At 40.7% G+C, this 21,222-nt stretch overlaps 1 protein-coding gene across 1 annotated transcript in view; it reads right to left on the bottom strand.

Moving 5' to 3' along the window:
- Positions 1-21,222, bottom strand: part of NAA16 (N-alpha-acetyltransferase 16, NatA auxiliary subunit) — a 98,806-nt gene that overhangs the window by 7,652 nt on the left and 69,932 nt on the right. The window contains 1 exon segment of the mRNA XM_063102606.1: positions 20,718-20,980. Coding sequence (XP_062958676.1) covers positions 20,783-20,980 — 198 coding nt within the window. The 3' untranslated portion in view covers positions 20,718-20,782.

The following is a 21,222-nucleotide window of genomic DNA, read 5'->3' as shown; positions in this document are numbered from 1 at the left end:
TCCCGAGTGAGCCACGGGGTCGGCCCTGAATACAGTTTTCTAAAGAAAATATACAAATGGCCAATAAGCACATCAAAAGATGCTTGACATCAGTAGTCATCAGACAAATGCAAATCAAATTCACAATAAGATATCATTTCACACCCACTACCATGGCTATAATCACAAAGATACATAAAAACAGTGTTGTAAAGATATGGAGAAATTAAAACCCTCATACACAGCTGGGAAAACTGTACAATGAATGGTGCAGCCACTTTGGAAACAGCTTGAAAGTTTCTTGAATGATTCAATGTAGTGTTATCACAAGATCCAGCAATTCCACTCCTAGATATATGCCAAGATAAATAAAACTATGCATCCACAAAAAACCTTGAACATAAATGGTCATAGCAGCCTTATTCACAATAGTTCAAAAGTGGAACTAGCCAAGTGTCCATGAACTGATGAATGAATAAACAAAATGTGGGATATCCATGTAAATAAACAGTATTCAGTCATAAAAAGGACTGAAGTACTGACACATGCTACAACTTCACATGAACCTTGAAAACATGCTAAGTGAAGTGAGGCCAGTCACAAAGGACCCCATAATGTATGATACCCTTTTTATTAAATGTCCAAAATAAGGAGATTTGTAGGAAAATAAAGTAGATTAATGATTGCCTAGGGTTGGAGGGGATGGAATAATTGGGGATGATGGCTAAAGGATTTAGTTTTGGAATAATGAAAGTGTTCTACAATTGCTGTGATGATTGCAAAACTCTGAGTGTACTAAAATCCATCGAATCACACACTTTAAAAGGGTGAATTGTATGGCATGTACATTATATCTCAATAAAAGCTGTTAAAAAACAAACGTGCCATGACTTCAGCTCCTTGTTAGGATATAGATGTTGCAATAGCCCGATGCTCAACACAATGACTATAAAAAATCCAAATAAACTATAAAAATCCTATTTTTGAAGGCATAACAGAGTCGTGGAAACAATAATTGGATGAACTTGAATTTCATAGTGAGAGAATTCTAGGGCAGGGTTTTTGCTAATTCTCAGTAGGGACTGATGATGACACTTGGCCCACGCAGGGGACAGAGAAACCAGGGAACTATTGGTTGGTCACTCACAGCTGGTGCTGGCGTGAGAGATCACACAACTCGAGAAGCACTGACTGATGCCCAGGGTCCCAATAGTCGGCCTCAACCCACGCTGTCCTCTTACCAAGTTCTTGACCCTTGTCCTCGGGGCTGTCATCTTTTCCACCTGATGACTATTCTCTCCCTGTGCTTTATTAAAGGCTATTGTACTACCTTGCCTTGGATTGAAGCACAACCACTTGGCCTTTACACCACCAGGTACCCCTAGGATGCCATTATTCTCACTGAGGTCAGGGAATCCAGTTCCACAGATTCATCCAGCATCCCCCACCAGCATCTATAGTCTACAGAGGACAGTCATCAGAGCAAGTGAAGGATGCTGGTGGCCTTCACCAACGCACTTCTTAATGCTTTAGTAAAGGGAGTGTTTTCCAGACCCCCTTACTTTTAATTTTAAGGAGATCTAGAAAATACACCCTTTACTAAGCAGCTTGCATATAACAAATCCAATCCAGCATTTCCATCTCCCTGGGACTTCTGATTCCTTCTACAGTGTGCCAGGGAAGGTCTGGCATTTCAAGCTTATTATTTCAAGCCCCCCTCCCCGGCCCTCATCCAAGCTCACCGAGTACCACACACTACATCCAGCACCAGGGAGCGGGTCCAATACACACTGTCCACCATCCTGCACCACACATGGCTCCGCAGCCACCAGCCCCGCACTTGCAGTGTGCCTGCTACCAGCGGGTGGGTGGCCACAGCTGGTCAATGGCAGGTGAGCGTGGAGAATTATGATGATTTTGCAGAATTAAAATATTTTTAAAGAGCTAGAAAAAATGACTTGTTTTCCTATGATTGAACATATGTTTTTATGATTAACACATAAGACTAATATCATTTCTTTTATCCTCTAAAATAAATATTTTATTGTGAAGGGTGAAATCTTATTTACATATGAAGTTTCTGTGATTTTACAGGGCAGATCACATGTGTAAATACTTGAATGTTTATTGTTCTCTCTTACTTTAATGCAAAGTTTTAAAATTATATTTCATACAGATTAATGAATATGAATAGCTAATGGAGATAACAGATCTTTTTTTTCACATAAGTGAGCTGATGTTTTTAATGATTCAAATTTTTGATTAAGAAACATGCAATTGTGAGATGAAAGTGAGGAGCTCGCTCTAAGAATCACAGTCAATGTGGACAAAAATGAAGAAAAGCATAACATTTGAGCTCGGCTGCCTTGATCTACACAGGCAGGAAAAGAGAGGATGAAAGAACTAAGGATAAATTGTAGAAAGAGAATAAAGTTAAAAAAAAAAAAAAAGAAAGAGAATAAAGTTACATTATGCATAATTGAGAAACAGAGAGAGAGAGGGAAAAAAAAAAAAAAAGAGCAGCCACAGTGGTGACTGAGCATGATTTTGACTGCAGCCTCTTGAATTGTTTAGTAGAGTAGAATGCACACAAGCCATTACGGTATGACCAGAAGGGACACTTTCTGATAATAGAAAATAGGAGGGTTTTCTTTCCCTCACAGATTGAATGTCAGAAGGCAACACAAAAATCTTAAGAAAATGGAGATCTCAGGGATAGTGAGAAATGCAGGACTGAGCATGCATTTCAGCGAGAATGAAAAATTTAATATGGGAGAGATTTTGAAGAAAAGATTCATAACATTTCCTTATTTTAAGCCTCAAGTGGATGCTTAGCAGGCAGGCTGGCGTTTCAGGGATGGGAGGAAATCCCAGCCTGGATAAGAGCGATGACAGGCAGTTTGGCTGCTTGTGGGTGATTTTAGACTTTGGTGATGGTGAATGAGTGAGTCGTCAGACTAATACAAGCAACATTAAAAATGATCAACATGGTAACACCAAGGTCAAGGGATTGGATCCCCATATCAGCCAGCCTCAAAAAAAAAAAAAAAAAAAAAAAATCGATGTAGAACTTGCCATGGACTTTTTCTTGTTAATAATGATTTCTTATATAAAGATAATGCTGGAGCTGACTTGTACAGGCTCCTACTGTGGCTTCCTCAAATTCTTTGTCCCGTGACATTAAGCTGGCAGCTAGAAATTGGCCATAATTGGAGTATTTATACCACAAAATCAGCAAATTCTCCCTACCAGGGCTTTTTCCTCTCCTGCCCCTGACCCCCAAGCCAGTTATTCAGCATTTACCAGCACACAACTGACTTCTTGCATATATTGCCCAATTTTCTGTCTACACCACCCCTTACCATATAAACATTTTACTTGTGAGAAAAGTCAAGCAAAGTCACTAAGTGACAGTACAAGACTGAGTGGAAGTTGCAGCCGAGCTCTTGAGGCTTCTTCCCTCTACACCCCACACTCCTGCCCCAACCTCCCCCTCCCCTGCCCATTCCTTCTCTCTACTTCTCTTCTTTTCCCTTCACTTCTCCAGTGAGATTTCTTTTTTTGTTTATTTTTTTTTTTGGTGGCTGGCTGGATCTGAATCTTTGACCTTGGTGTTGTAACAACAAGCTCTAAACAACTGAGCTAACCAACCAGCCCTTCAATGAGATTTTAAGGGCAAGAAATAATGGGACAGGAGATGAGGTGGAAGTGGAGCTTACTTAAAAATACGCTTCTTAAAAGCAGAGAACAAAAGTAGCAGGTACTCTGCACAGCAGCACTTGTAATGGACCCCATCATTCATCAGGACCCTCTCAAGCTAATCTGGAGGATTTCATAATATGTATGAATACTGAAAAGGGTGGATTTGGGCAATGATAATGGCAACTCTAAAGACCAGTAGGAAATTAGAAATGAAAGAGGAATTATTAGCAGTAGATCATTTCTATTTCAAATAATAGAGATCATCTCCACTCATCTCTGAATTTGGCTTCTCTCTCTTTTTCATTTTCTGAGCACCTAGGTGTTATGAGAAATATAAAGATGTGAGGTTGGAATGCCCAACTTAAATTTTCCCGGCTGGCTCCAATTTTAAATAATCAAATATTGTATCAAAACCTGAAATCTGTACATCCTTGCCTTAAAAAAAATTATTAAATGTACCTAAAGCCATTGAATTTTTATCTTTTAATAATCCTTTTCATGTAAACATCCACAATTTTTATTACGCTTCATAAGCTTTAGTCTGGCTCTTTGGTACAGGAAACGTTGTCATTGTCTCAGGGACACAGGCCCTTTTGGGCTGTTGGAGGAGCCAGCTGGAAGCTCTGTCAATTGCGACCCCCACACCATGCGCAAAGAGCTTCAAAGATACCATTGCCTCCTTGGGCTCTGAAGGTTCCAACCAGCTGTCTTGCTTGCAAAGAAATAAAAAAGAAGATGCTCAAATGTTTACTAAACAATGGATAACAGCTCCATCCATAACGTGTTGCTAGACCCACTACAATCAGATCAAAGATTCACTGTCGCCAATGAGACACAATGGATAAATGACTCACCCAACGTCACCCACTGGAACGGCTGCACCAAGCCTGTCTTACTCCAAAACCTGTGTTCTTTCCTCTATGTGCTAGTCTCAGATCATGAAGAAGTGGGAAGATGTTGCTCTTAAATAAAGCAATGACTGGTCTTCCCAATCCTCCAGCACAGTTAGCCCCACCCTCTGCCTTCAAGCTCTTCAGCTCCTATCTTATCACCTCCCAGGGCACAGGGTCTCAGTCCTGGCTACAAGTTAGAACCCCCTGGGGAGCTTAAAAAAAAAAAAAAAAACCAACACCCAGGCCCCACCCCAGATGTTCAATTGAATCAGATATCTAGAGGGAGAGTCTTGAGCCTGGTATTTTTTTTAAAAAGTCTCCTGAAATGATTTTAATGTGTAGCCAGGGTGGAGAATCACTGTATCAGAGCCAAACAATAGCTCTTTGCCCGGATCACACAGGTTTTTAAAAGGAATGCCATTGCCCAGCTTCCATCCCAGGCCAATTAAATCTGAATCTCTGAGTATTGTCTTTTAGACTATTTCACTCTTCAATCTTAAATGCAGGGTATTGTTAGAATTGCTATACTTTGTAAACCTATTTTCATTAGTTGACTTAAGGGATATATAGTTAGACCATTATCATCCACTGATAATAAGGAAAAAAAGAATCTCTGTGAAGGGCCCATGTGGGTTTCTGAAGCCCCTCAGATGATAGGCATGGGCCCCCCTCTGGGGAGCCTCTGAATACAATGCTCATTTTCCTTCAGGATAATCAACCACTGGAGGCCTTAGAGGTCCCAGGAGAGGGCTGGCCACAGAGTTCCCATTGTCTAAAAAGAAAGGACTCAAAGCAGAGTGGAAAGCCACTTTACCCTGCAGAGTCCATCAGGAATCCAAGTCCTGGTAGGAAGCCAGGGCCCTTGCAGTGTGCGGTGGGAGATACAAAGATAATAATAACAATAACTGCAATTCACGTGTCTTATGTATGATCTCATTAATACTCACTGCAGCCGCGTGAGGAAGGTACTATTGCTTTATCTTAGAGATGAGGAAACTGAGGTATAGAGAGATGAACTAATTTGCAAAGTTCACACACCACTAAGTGGCAGAGAAGGGATTTAGACCCAGGTCCCAAGGAGCTTATAGTATAGTCGTGGTGATGGGACGTGAATCCAAGTGACACCCCAGTGAGATCCAATGTGGTAAATGCGCTGTGTAAACACTGTTCGGTGGCTTGACATATAGCTGGGGCAGAGTAACTCCATCAGGGTCATAGAAGCAGAGTCTTGAAGTGCTTTCTATGGTCCTCAAACTCTGCTCCAGGGGTGGGGTAAGGGTGGGGCTCTGGGTGTATTTTCATCTAGTTACAAGCATCCACCACTAAAATGGAATCATGGCAGCCTTATTCCATTGGTGAGAAAATTAAGCAACTAATTCTGTTTTTTCCATTTCAAGTTTTTCTGCCACAAAATTTTCCTGAAGATTTGTTGCCTGCTAAAATGTACGTGCTCATAAATGGGGGGGGGGAGTAACAAATAGATACTAATTGAAGTCACCAACAGCCAATTCTCCTTAGTTCTCCAACTTATTTAGTTTGTTATCAGTGGTTGCCATTTCCCATTATGTAAACAAGATGGTTATCAATTCTGCTAACAAAATGATTTCTCTTACAGATGGAGAATTAAATAAATCTGAATCTTATGATGCTCTCAAGGTATACTCTGACCCCAGGTGCCTCTCCCTGATTTAGGTGAGAACCTCACTAATGCTCCAGATTAAACCTCTCCCCTGTCAGCAAAGATTGGGAAGACGAGGAGGATAGCTAAGACCCAACTGTGAGGTGCTCAGCCATCCTAGCAATCCTGACTGTTGGGCATCACTTTGGGGAGAGGCTGTGTCAGGTTCTCATGACTCTCAGGTCCCTGGGGACCTTGGGAGAAAAAGAGGTACAGCTGTGCTGTGACACAGTCCTCAGGACCCGCAGACAGAGGGCTTGCAGCAAAGCTGACAGAGCTGGGGGGCAAGGAGGGAACCTAGAACCCCCATGTGCAGGAGAACAGGCAGCTGGATTCATATATACAGAGTTGCCACATTTCTCTTATATCTGGAACAAGTTGGACCACTACATTCAAAGACTTGGTTCACTTTCGTCCCACACTCAAAACTCCCATTATCTAAGTGTTCGAGCCCAGGAAGAGGGCCGAGTTGACTAAATGGTACACTGAACTGTGACTGGTCCTGCTCTTTCAATTAGGAGAAGGCTCTGCGGAGCCCTAACTGCACATGTGCTCTTGGGGATTGTGATGTAGTGATTTATAAGAAATATATATTTGGTCTTCTCCTATTCCTTGGCACACAGCACCTAACACCCTTGAAATCTCCAAAGTGATATGTCTTTTTGTATGCTAATGAGTTGATTGGTGGCTGGGGGCCCCTGGACAGCCTCAGAATGGGGACTGGTTACCAGGAGCACCAACCACATGATTAGAGGGTTGGCACTTTCAGCTCCCACCCCCCACCTCCAGGGAGGGCAGAGGGGGCTGAAGGTTGAGTTAATCATTAATACCAACAATGTAATCAATCATGCCTAGAAATGAAGACTCCATAAAAAACCAGAAGGACAGGGTTTGGAGACCTTCCAGGTTGCTTGAATACTTGGAAGTGTTGGGAGGGTGGGGCACCCAGAGAGGGCATGGAAGCTCTGCACCCTTCCCACTGACCTTGCCTACGTACCTCTTCATCTGGCTGTTCACCTGTATCCTTTGTGATATCCTTTATAATAAACCCATAAACATAACTGTTTCCCTGAGTTCGATGAGCCATTCCAGGAAGTGATCAAACCCAGGTGTTTTAGTCCGTTTTGTGTTGCTATAACAGAAATACCTGAGACTGGGTAATTTATAAAGGAGAGGTTTATTTGGCTTACGATTCTGGGACAGCTACATCTGGCACAGGCCTCAGGCAGCTTCTACTCATGGCAGAAAGTGGGAGGCGGCCAGCACTGAGTAAAAGCAGATCACATGGCTAAAGGGGGAGGGAGGGAGAGAGGGGAGAAGGGGGAGGGGAGAGGGGGAGAGAGGAGGTAAGAGGTGCCAGGGTCCTATAAACAAGCTCTTGTGGGAACTAACAGAGCGAGAACTCACTCACTATCCCTCCTCCCCCAGGGAGAGCACTAATCCATTCATGAGGGATCTGCCCCCATGACTCAATCAGTTTCCAACACTGCCACATTGGAGATCAAATTTCCACATGAGTTTTGGAGAGGACAACACATCCAAACTCCATCACCAGGGAAGGGGTCATGGGAACCTCAGATCTGTAGTGGTTGATCAAAAGTACTGGAGGCCCAGACTTGAGACTGGTATCTGAAAGGGGGGCAGTCTTGTAGGACTGAGCCCTTAACCTGTGGGGTCTGTGCCAACATCAGGTAGTGTCAGAATTGAATTGAATTGTAGGACAACCAGCTGTTGTCAGAGAATTGGTCCATGTGGGAAAAACGCCAACACGCCTGGTGACGGAAGTGTTCTGTGTTGAGCATTGAGAGTATGATAGGGGAAACAGTTTGTTTTTTTCTATTATACAAAACTATTCTGTGGCAGGGAAGATACCTGTGGGGAACAGAATGGGTCTGACACAGTCCTTGACTCTCAGTGCCTCCTAGTTTGAGAACACAAGGTCATGGGATACTGTCACCTAGATAACCCTCCTCTGTCTGCACACGAGGAATAGGGGCTCAGGGAGGGTGTGACATTCCCGAGACCAATCCCCATTCTTCCCACTCTCAGGTCAGCGCCCTATCCCATGCAAAACTCCCACACTACAACATATTGCTGGGAAATGGACTTCGTACTTAGCAAAGGCTGCATATGGGATTTTTAATCTCTACAGAAGGCAACTATGAGGACATATTGGATCAGAAATCTATATACTACACAAGGAGGAAATGATACACTTCCAACGCACAGAAACAATCTAATTTCTCTGAAACAATTAAAACGAGAAACAACTCAGGCCAATACACAGTCATTCTTTTAATTCTACCAGGAAAGTAAATACATTTGAGTTGGAAAGCTTGCCCTCCAGTGGGGAAATAATGAACCGACCACACACTTCAGAGTTTCAGAAAAGCAATTACTGCCCTGAGCCATGTGTTAACAAAGTGTCTTAACTGGAAAATAAACTTAAGTATAGATATGTCAGGGAACAAATATGAGTACCTGCTACAGGCTTAGCCCGGGTGGAAAGATACACACCAAACTGTTTCCTGTAGAAAGGCAGTGGGAGGGATAAAGGGGAAAGGGATATTTTTTATTCTATTGATATCTGTATTGATTGAATTTTTTACAGTACAAATAGATTAACATACTACCTGTGCAATTAATAACATTTTAAAGACAATGAACAGAATGAACAACACTATTTCAAATGCTACTAAGAAAACAAGAAAGGCAAGGACAGAAAATGCTTCTTTAGGATTAGCAATGTGGAGACTGTGGGGTAACCTTTCAAGAGCCGATTCAGTGAAGGTCAAGGTGAACTGCAGAGCAAGCCAATTCCTCTGTCCAGGAGTTCAGTGAGGAGAGTAGCTGGATGGGGTGAGACGGGTGGGGGTGTGGAGAAGAAGGAGGGTGCTGCTTGGTAAGAAAGGGAGCAATCTGAGCCAAACACACTGAAGGAAATTTCCTGCAAGGGGGTGAGGGGATGAGATGGAACACAGTTCCCTGGGAAGGAAGGAGACTTACGTGACTGGGATGGAGACGAGGGGTCAGGATGGGTTTTGACAAGCTGGAGAGGGGAGTTGAGGGAATTCTTGACTAAGGGTCTTTTACTGAAGTTAGAATCGAGGTCACATGCTAACAGCAAAAACACTGCCTTCTCCTCACCTTGGCTCCTGACAAGATACACTAATACACTTTGAGGCTGTTAAGTAGATATAAGTTAACAGTGATTGTATCTTTTTTGTTGTATTTTTTAACTAACATATAATATGTCTTTGTCATTATATTTTGCATTAAATCCTATTTAGACTATTACCACCAGCTTTATTCTAATATAGCTATATCTATTCCCATCCTTTTATTTCAATTTCTTTGCTTTCCAGCAAGTCTCATAAATAATTTTTAATAGTTTGAGAATCTTGAATCTTCTGATTAGTTAACTTCTAATTGATTAACATTTACTGTAATCAGTGTTAGATCAGAATTTCTGCCACTTTGTTTTCCACTTATTTTATTCTTTGTTCTTCCACTAGATAAATTCACTTCTGATTGAGTTTTATATTTTGTGTTCTCATAGTGGTTTTCATAATCATATTCACGTTTATTTATTCAATTTCTTAAACTTTTCAATCTCTGTATCTTCCTCTTAGTGAGAGGCACTTTCATGTTTTTGTTTTTGTTTTTTTAAAGATGACCAGTAAGGAGATCTTAACCCTTGACTTGGTGTTGTCAGCACCACGCTCTCCCAAGTTAGCTAACCGGCCATCCCTATATAGGGATCCGAACCCGTGGCCTTGGTGTTATCAGCACCACACTCTCCCAAGCGAGCCACGGGCCAGCCCCATTATGTCTTAAATCTATGCCTCCAACTCCAATCATAGTATAATACCTAGAATTTTAATTATTATAATTGAAATAGTTTTTTGGGTTTTCTTTTTTCTTTAGTTTTTTGGCAGGTGGCCAGTACAGGGATCTGAACCCTTAACCTTGGTGTTGTAACACCATGTTCTAATCAACGAAATATTATTTTTAAAGATAACAATAAACTTTACAAAAATATTTGGTCACCCTTTTCCCCATATCTCTTAATATTGCTCCGAAAGTATTTTTTGTGAGGATCTTTGTATGGCAAACCTACTGAGATTTAAACACAAGAGTGTTTTTTATATGCTGTCACATTCTGATGCTAATTTGATGGGATATAAAATTTTAAGCTATTTTTCCTTAATATTTAAAAAACCCCTCAACTTTCTTACATTTAATAGTTTTTGAGATTTCCGTCACTTTAATTCTTTCCTTTGAGAATAATCTTTTTCTGTTAGCTTAGACTTCTTTTTCTGATATTTTTAAATTTCTCCATAACCACATTACTCTCCATACTCACATTCTGCTTGATTTTTCTTCACAGAAATTCACTGCCGGATATTACATATTTGTTTTCCTCTCCTCCCAAATAGAAACTCCATGAGAAAAAGGATTTTTGTTCACTATTGTATTTGTCATACCTAGAACAGTGTCTGAACATAATAGGTGCTCCATAAATACAGACTGAATGAATAAATGATTCCTTCCTTCTTTCTCCATCATGATTTAATAGAATGTGAGCAATTATAGTGATTTCGTCGAATTTTTCACCATTATCCTCAACATAAAGGAAACTGCCTGGCATGTAAAATGCAGTCAACAAAATATCTGTAGTCCTTTACATACAGAAAAGTACATGAAAGATAGTTAGGATGAATTTGCTGAATAAAAGGAGAGTTTTATAAGCTAGAGAAAGTGTCAAGATGCTTGCATAGTAATACACATAAAATTCATCCTGGCTTCAAGCAGAAAAATATTTCACATCTCACATACATTTTTCTAGCTTAAGGGTCCACAAATTACCGCCTGGCCTGAAGGTTAAATCTGGCCCAAGGCTTATTTTGTAAGTAAAGTTTTACTGGAAAAGTCACACCCATCAATTTATCTGTTGGCTATGGCTGCTTTTAAACTACAGCAGCAGAGCTGAATTGCTGAATTGACAGAGACCAATGAGACCTTCAAAGTCTAAAATATTTATTACATGGTCCCTTACTGGAAAAGTTTGCTAATTCTTGTTCTAGCTAACAACTGAATCTAAAATCTATTGTTGTCTTTACCCAATAGACTTTTGCCCATAATGTTCATTCAGTTCCTCAAGAAACAAATCACAAGAAACCTGGAGCCAAAACCTTAAATTATCACAGTATGCCTTTAATCTTTGTTTCTGTTCTGGTAAACTTGGCTGGATCACCAAGGACAAACTTTTTGCTTTTCTCTGGAGACCAGAGACTTCTCTAAGGATCTGGTTCTCAGATGCCCCTGTTTCTCAGATGCCTCTGTTTCAGGCTTAACCTTATTTTCCTTTAGCTTTCCCAAAGCTAAAAAGGACTCTCCCAAGGTTGGGGGGTATGGTGGAGGCAGTAAGTGACGGGACATGAAACCACCCTGCCTTCCTTATCCTAAAAAAGATCCCTGTCTGTGTCCCAGGTCTATTACATTTATTTTATACTCTAAGTGGAATGGGTATAGGAGGGAGAATAGACAGCAACTCTATACACTGATTGATACATTACTGGACTACACTACTAATCCCAGTGCTCCTTTACCTTGCCTTCCATAACCTCCAGTATGTACCTCAAACCTAACTACTCACAACTCAAGTGCATTTGCTCCAGAACTGTCAGAAACCCTCAGAAACTCTAAATTACCCCAATGGAATATTTTCTAAAAGGCTGCTACTCAAAGTAGTTTCCATACTAATTACGATTAACTGGCATCTTTTACACAAATGGCATCTTGCTGAAAGTAACATTATAAATTACATATTTACCAGGATATTTCATGACAAAGACTAACTAGTTCTACAATTATTAAAACACTAAAAAGAAGCAAAACTGCTGTGGTACCAGAATATATTTGGTAGGTGGTTATTGAGAATTACATTGTTCACAAACTTGAAAGGATTAAGATCACTAAGTTTATACTCTTTCAAAGGAAGAATGCTTTGCAAAAAATTTTTGATATTCTGAAGTGATAACAAAACAGAAATACAAATAAGCAACTGTGTACAAAATAATTTATTTCAGCATTATCTAGGCTGGCATTATCTTACAATGAGTTTTTTCCTTCTCAACAGTTACAAATCTAAATAGATTAGGGTGAAGAGAAACCATTTTAATTAGTACTGTTTGTCTAAATAAAATCTCCCTTTTTGAATTTATATTTGTCTTAAAGGAAAGCATTAATATTATAGACGTATTTACAAGGTTCTAAAACATACTGAGTGATTTCATTACTGTTTTCTGTACAAGATAGGACAAAAGCTATCCCCCTTCCAAAAAATATTGTTCAGCAATACTACATTTTAATAAACTAAGAACAGTTTAAATTCTCATTTGCTGAGAGATATAAAAATGCATTCAATAATTAATACATGGCTGTAAGAGTAACAATGTTTAATTTTAACTTGTATTCTGACCTATTATTATGCTCTCTTGACTCACTTTCCAGTATAAACTAGTTGTCAGTACTCAAAGCAACTAAGTTAAGAAAGCATAATTCTTGCCTGTGAGATGCTTAACACTGGTATAGACAGATATATAATATGTTTATCAGTGAATGTCCATGACTGAGAGGAAAATCAGTCTTCACATTCTGAATCTTCTACATAAAACTGAAGTACCCATACTCAACCAGAAAGTATCATTTTCACGATCACCCCCAAAAAAGTAAATCATAAAAAAATTACGGTGAAAAAAGAGCAAATAATATTTAAAAATAAACCTCAATATCTGCCAAGAAGAATTTCATACTGTTTTTTGGTTTTGTTTTGTTTTGTTTTATTTCCCTTTCTTAATTTCTATTTCTTTCTTTCTGGCAGCTGGCCAGTACAGGGATCAAACCCTGGACCTTGGTGTTTTCAGCACCATGCTCTAACCAACTGAGCTAATCAGCCAGTCCCCCTGTATTGTTTTTAATATATAGTTAACACTTTAAAACTAATGTGCTTTTAATTAAAAAGCAAGCAAATAGATCCTAAGATGGCGGTGGCTGCGGCAGTTGGCACGGAGTAGCTGAGGTGGAAAAGGCGGCCACTGGGCCTTAGGCAGCCAGGAAACTTGTGGACCTTCCTCTCGCCGTCTCTTAAGGGAGGACCGCTGCTGGTGGCTGGTTGTGGGGGCTGACCACCACTTTGCCCTTGGCAGGAGAGGCTGCCTCATTTACAGGCAACAGCTTTGAAGTATGGAGCAGGAAAAGAACTGTTTCTTAGATGCAAAAGCGAGTATCTAAACAGGGAACACGGCACTGGGGCTGCTGTTGACGCTGCCAGGATCCTGGAGGCCGGGGCCGCGCTGAAGGCGGCCAGCTGCCCTATTCAGGATTAGAGGTTTCAGGCTGGCATAAAAAAAGATTCCTGGGAGCGCCCGAGCCGTGCCGAGGGACCAGTGAGCAGCCCGAGGCGGCAGCGGCCGAGAACAGGGACAGTGACGACGCAGAGGCACAAAGGGAGGCGCCCAACCCGGCACAGCCCTGTGAGTGACCACCGGCCTGGCCCTGCTCGGGGGGGCGGACGCCCACCCGGCTTCCGCCTGCCCCACTGGGCCACACACCGGCCCCGGGGGCTGCCTCCATTTTCTCAGGTGGTGGCGGCTCCAGCCCGGCTCGGCCAAGCCTGTCCACCTCGCCCGGCTCGGCTCCTCACTGAGCCTTCCCACTTGCTTGCCCCCGCGTGGGGCTTCCTGGGCCCTGCGGGCCGGCCTCCCTTCCCACTCCCTCCACGGTTCTCTGGCAGGGCTGGTGGCGTGGGGCATCCCCGGTCAGCCTTGGGAGGGCAAGGAAGTACAGGCTGGGCCAAATGTCACTCCACTGCACTCTGAGCTCCAGCCCCCGGTAAACTTCCTGTCACCGGGAGGCAGATACCATCTCTGCGGCCACCAGTTCGGAAAAACGCCTAACCGATTTCTGGTTAGGAATAGTGTGGTCAGAGAGTTCCCGAGTTCGCTTGAACCTGCCGGAGAGCTGACTGCAGGCAGGCACCAGACTCGGTCCGCGCCGGGGGGATTCAAAGGCGAACTGCGTGCTGCAGGCTCCTCCCCCAAGAAGCTCACGCTCTGGTGTGGGAGATAAGACAAGTACACAAATAACCGTGATACCAGGAGGAAGGTGATGAGTCCCGAGAAAGATCTACACGGTGCTACAAAGGCACCCAGAGCGACCGGTCGTCTGCGCCTAGCAGAAACCTGGTAGACTTCCTGGGCGAGGCGGTGCCGAGCAGGGTCTTGAAGGCCCAGCTGATAGACGAGGGTTGCAGAAGACACATCCCAGCCCAGCATAGTGCGCACAGAGTGGGGAGACGTCCGGCTAGGGAGGTGGAGCATCGACAGAAACCACACACCCTGTGGGGTCGCCACTGCACAATCCAACAGCCCGGGCCAGAGCTCACAGAACAGGGAAAAGTCCTGCACGGGAAGTGGAACCTCAGCAGAGACCACACACCCTGCGGTACCGCCCCGTGATCCAGCAGCCCAGCAGAGTCCAAGCTGACCAGAGAGGTGGCTCCCCGGAGAGGCCCAAGACCCAAGGCAACCACACACACAAGGCACTAGAGGCCAACTGAGCAGTCACGGAGGTAACCATACCAAATTGGCAACCACAGCAACATCTTAGTCAATAGTCTCAAAACGGTGGACTGTGAAACCCCCTGCCACAATGAATAAACATCAAAAAAAAAAGATACCAGAAATACAAAAAATCAAGAAAGTACACCACCAAAAGCTAATAAATCTCAAACTCTAGATCCTATAGAACAAGAAGCCCTTGAAATGACTGACAAGGAATTTCGAGTGATAATTCTAAGGAAACTGAATGAGATACAAGAAAACTCAGCTAGACATCATGATGAAAGGAGGAAAAGTATACAGGACCTGAAAGAGGAAATGTACAAGGAAATCAATGTCCTGAAAAAAAACGTACCAGAACTTGCTGAACTGAAGAAGTTATTCAGCGAAATAAAAAACATAACCGAGAGTTTAGCCAGCAGGCTTGTCGAAGTTGAAGAGAGAACCTCTGAACTTGAAGATAGGCTGATTGAAATAACACAAGCAGACAAAAAGAAAGAAAAAAGAATCAAAGACATTGAAGAAAATCTGAGAGAGATATCAGACAACCTTAAGTGCTTAAATATCCGAGTCATGGGTATCACAGAAGGGGAGGAAAACGGAGATTGCATTGAAAACATATTCAACAAAATAGTGGCAGAAAACTTCCCAGGTATAGGAAAAATCACAGATCTTCAGATCCAGGAAGCTCAACGATCTCCAAACGTATTCAACCCAAAAAGGCCCTCTCCAAGACATGTTATAGTTAAATTGGCAAAACTCAAAGACAAAGAGAGAATCTTAAAAGCTGCAAGAGAGAAGCATCAAATCACCTATAAGGGAGCCCCAATCAGGCTAACATCAGACTTTTCATCACAAACCCTAAAAGCTAGAAAGGAATGGGATGATATATTCAAAATACTAAAAGAAAAAGATTGCCAGCCAAGAATACTCTACCCTGCAAGGCTATCCTTCCGAAATGAAGGGCAAATAGTATATTTCTCAGACAAACAAAAACTGCGGGAGTTCACTACCACACGACCACCCTTACAAGAAATCCTCAAGAGAGTACTGGGTTTGGTTCCTGAAAAATAACTACCACTGCCATAAAAACCTAAGAAAAATCTAAACCCACTAGTACAATAAAAATGGCATTCATGAAGAGAAAACAAACAAAAAGGCTATCTACAACCTAAGGAACCAACAAACACAGAAACCAAATAGTAAATAAGAAAGCAAGGAACAAAAGACACCTAAGACAACCAAACAACCACTAAAATTCTAGGAATAAATCAAAACCTTTCAATAACAACTCTTAATGTAGAAGGCTTAAATTCCCCAATCAAAAGACACAGACTGGCTGACTGATCAAAAAGGAGGACCCAACTATATGCTGCCTACAAGAGACCCACCTCACCCATAAAGATTCACATAGACTAAGAATGAAAGGATGGAAAAAGATTTACCATGCAAACAGAAAAGAAAAACGAGCTGGAGTAGCTATTCTTATATCTGACAAAATAGACTTTAAACTAAAAACCATAGAAAGAAACAATGAAGGACACTACTTAATGATAAAAGGACTGATCCATCAAGAAGACATAACAATCATAAATATGTACGCACCCAATGTGGGAGCAGCCAGATTTATAGAACATACTCTATTAGACCTAAAGAAGGAAATAGACACTAATACCATAATAGCAGGGGACCTGAACACCCCACTGTCAATATTAGACAGATCATCTAGGCAAAGAATCAGCAGAGAAACACAAGATCTAAACAATACTCTAGACCAATTGGAATTGGCAGATATCTACAGAACATTCCATCCAACAAACTCAGAATATTCATTCTTCTCATCAGCACATGGATCATTCTCCAGGATAGATCACATATTAGGTCACAAATCAAGTCTCAATAAATTCAAAATAATTGGAATTATCCCATGTATTTTCTCAGACCACAATGGATTAAAAGTAGAAACTAATAACAAACGAAACTCTGGAAACTATACAAACACATGGAAATTAAACAGCATTCTACTTAATGATATATGGGTCCAAGAAGAAATCAAGCAGGAAATCAAAAAATTTATTGAAACTAATGAAAATAATGATACATCATACCAAAACCTGTGGGATACTGCAAAAGCAGTATTAAGGTGGAAATTTATTGCATTAAATGCTCACCTCAGAAGAATGGAAAGATGGCAAGTGAACCACCTAACCCTTCACCTTAAAGAACTAGAAAAACAAGAACAATCCAAACTTAAAGTTAGCAGACGGAAAGAAATCATTAAGATCAGAGCAGAACTGAATGAAATTGAAACCCAAAAAACAATACAAAAGATCAATGAATCAAAAAGTTGATTTTTTGAAAAGATAAATAAAATTGACAAACCATTAGCATGGCTAACAAAAAAAAGAAGAGAGAAGATTCAAATAACAAAAATTAGAAATGAAAAATGCGATATTACAACTGATTCATCTGAAATACAAGGAATCATTCGAGACTACTATAAACAACTATACGCCAACAACTTTGAAAATCTGGAGGAAATGGATAAATTTCTGGACACACACAAGCTCCCAAAACTGAACTATGAAGACGTAGAAAATTTGAACAGACCAATAACAATAAAGGAGATTGAAGCTGTTATCAGAAGGCTCCCAACAAAGAAAAGCTCAGGACCAGATGGATTCACAGCAGAATTTTACCAAACATTCAAACAGGAATTGACATTGATTCTTTACAAACTATTCCAAAAGATTGAAACAGATGCAAATCTCCCAAACTCATTCTATGAAGCAAACATCATCCTGATACCAAAAGATATAACCAAAAAAGAAAACTACAGGCCGATATCCTTGATGAATATAGATGCAAAAATCCTCACTAAAATACTAGCAAACAGAATACAGCAACACATACGTAAAATTATTCACCACGATCAAATGGGATTCATCCCAGGGATGCAAGGTTGGTTCAACATATGCAAATCAATAAATGTGATACACCATATTAATAAAATCAAACACAAGGACCATATGATCATCTCTATAGATGCTGAAAAAGCATTTGATAAAATTCAGCACTCATTCATGACAAAGACCCTCTATAAGTTACGTATAGAGGGAAAGTATCTCAACATAATTAAAGCCATATATGATAAACCCACTGCCAATATCATCCTGAATGGGGAAAAGCTGTAAGCTTTTCCTTTAAGAACAGGAACTAGACAGGGATGCCCACTCTCACCACTCCTATTCAACATAGTGTTGGAAGTACTAGCCAGAGCAATCAGAGAAGAGAAGGAAATAAAGGGCATCCAGATTGGAAAAGATGAAGTCAAACAGTCCCTGTTTGCAGATGACATGATCCTATATATCGAACAGCCTAAAACCTCTACAAAAAACTCTTGGAATTGATAAATGATTTCAGCACAGTAGCAGGATACAAAATCAACACGCAAAAATCAGTAGCATTTCTTTTCTCCAATAGTGAACATGCAGAAGGAGAAATCAAGAAAGCCTGCCCATTTACAATAGCCACCAAAAAAATAAAATACTTAGGAATTGAGTTAACCAAGGAGGTGAAAAATCTCTATCATGAGAACTACAAACCACTGCTGAGAGAAATTAGAGAGGATACAAGAAGATGGAAAGACATCCCATGCTCTTGGATTGGAAGAATCAACATAGTGAAAATGTCCATACTACCCAAAGTGATATACAAATTCATTGCAATCCCCTTCAAAATTCCAAAGACATTTTTCTCAGAAATGGAAAGAACTATCCAGACATTTATATGGAATAATAAAGACCACGCATAGCCAAAGCAATGCTGAGCAAAAAAAATAAAGCTGGAGGCATAACACTACCCAACTTTAAGCTATACTACAAAGCTATAATAACCAAAACAGTATGGTACTGGCATAAAAACAGACACACTGATCAATGGAATAGAATAGAGAATCCAGAAATCAACCCACACACCTACAGCCATCTGGTCTTTGACAAAGGCACCAAGCCTATACACTGCCTCTTTAGCAAATGGTGCTGGGAGAACTGGATATCCATATGCAGGAGAATGAAACTAGACCCATACCTTTCACCATACACTAAACTCAACTCAAAATGAATTAAAGAATTAAATATACACCCTGAAACAATAAAAGTTCTTAGAGAAAACATAGGAGAGACACTTCAGGAAATAGGACTGGACAAAGACTTCATGAATATGACCCCAAAAGCACGGGCAACCAAAGGAAAAATAAACAAATGGGATTATATCAAACTAAAGAGCTTCTGCACAGCAAAAGAAACAATTAACAGAGTTAAAAGACAACCAACAGAGTGGGAGAAAATATTTGCAAAATATACATCTGACAAAGGATTAATATCCAGAATATATAAGGAACTCAAACAACTTTACAAGAAGAAAACAAGCAACCCAATTAAAAAATGGGCAAAAGAGCTAAGTAGGCACTCCTCTAAGGAAGATATACAAATGGCCAACAGACATATGAAAAAATGCTCAACATCACTCAGCATCCGGGAAATGCAAATCAAAACCACACTGAGATACCATCTCACCCCAGTTAGGATGGCTAAAATCCAAAAGACTCTGCACGATAAATTCTGGCGAGGTTGTGGAGAAAAAGGAACTCTCATACATTGTTGGTGGGACTGCAAAATGGTGCAGCCTCTATGGAAAATGGTATGGAGGTTCCTCAAACAATTGCAGATAGATCTACCATATGACCCAGCTATCCCACTGCTGGGAATATACCCAGAGGAATGGAAATCATCAAGTTGAAGGTATCCCCTGTTCCCCAATGTTCACTGCAGCACTCTTTACAATAGCCAAGAGTTGGAACCAGCCCAAATGTCCATCATCGGATGAGTGGATACGGAAAATGTGGTACATCTACACAATGGAATACTACTCAGCTATAAAAACGAATGAAATACTGCCATTTGCAACAACATGGATGGACCTCGAGAGAATTATATTAAGTGAAACGAGTCAGGCACAGAAAGAGAAATACCACATGTTCTTACTTATTGGTGGGAGCTAAAAATTAATATATAAATTCACACACACACACACACACACAAAACAAACAAACAAACAAACAAACAAACAAAAAACCTGGGGGGGAGATATAACAACCACAATTACTTGAAGTTGATACGACAAGCAAACAGAAAGGCCATTGTTGGGGGGGAGGGAGGAGAGGGAGGAGGGAGGGAGGTCTTGGTAAGGCGCAACAATAATCAACCACAATGTATATCGACAAAATAAAAGTTAAAAAAAATAAAATAAAATAAAAATAAATAAAAAGCAAGCAAATAAACAATTATAAACCAATATGATAAGGTATCAAAACACAGATCCTGAAACCAGAATATTAAGAAAATAATATAGTGGAGCTGTATACAACTTACTATAAGAAATTATCATAATTATGATATAGAAGTGACAGAAGCTACCACAATGCTCATAATTTGGGAGTCTGAGAAAAACTATACAAGTATGAACTGGTAATTTTAACAGATGTTTATGTAAATTGGCAGAGTCAGATAAAGAATAAGTTTAAGGGCCGGCCCCGTGGTGCACTCGGGAGAGTGCAGTGCTTGGGAGCGCAGTATCGCTCCCGCCACGGTTTCGGATCCTATATAGGAATGGCCGGTGCGCTCACTGGCTGAGTGTGGTGCGGGCGACACCACGCCAAGGGTTGCGATCCCCTTACCGGTCACAAAAAGACAAAAAAAAAAAAAAAAGAATAAGTTTAACAGAATTCTCCATTTCAAAATTCTATCCAAATATTTCATTTCTACCTACATTAAAACTCACCTTGGAAAAGAAACCCAGATCTGAATTCAGCTTTGAGTCTCTAGGAGTCAACTTTCTTTCAGATTTTAAATTTCATTTGCCAAGACATAGTAGTTAGCTGTATAATTCAGTGCCGCACTAGGACTGTTGACCTCATTCACAGAAGGCAGGAAAGCATATGTAAAAGGAAGCAGGTTATGACAGGCCATCCTGTATTCTTCATATTGGGAACTACAGTTCCCAAAGCTGCCATCAAGCAGTGCCTCAGAAACCTTCATTAAAGCCTAGTGAACCAAGGACAAAATATAAATAATTTTTTTTTAAAAGTTAATAATCACTTTAATCAAAAGATACAATTTGTTAATTAAACGAAGAGAAACATGACAGGGCCTCAATCTAAAATAATTTCTTGCTATCTACATTGTTACCACCCCAAAAAAGGATCATTAAAAATCAACTCTGCAAAGTTTTTTTTAAAAACTGCAGTAAAATTCTAATACTTGAAAAAGAGAACCTTTAAAATTGT

The sequence above is a fragment of the Cynocephalus volans genome, chromosome 7 (assembly GCF_027409185.1).
Source record: "Cynocephalus volans isolate mCynVol1 chromosome 7, mCynVol1.pri, whole genome shotgun sequence".
Lineage (NCBI taxonomy): Eukaryota > Metazoa > Chordata > Mammalia > Dermoptera > Cynocephalidae > Cynocephalus > Cynocephalus volans.
The sequence above is the reverse complement of the archived record's forward strand: the minus strand, read 5'-3'. Positions and strand labels throughout refer to the sequence as shown.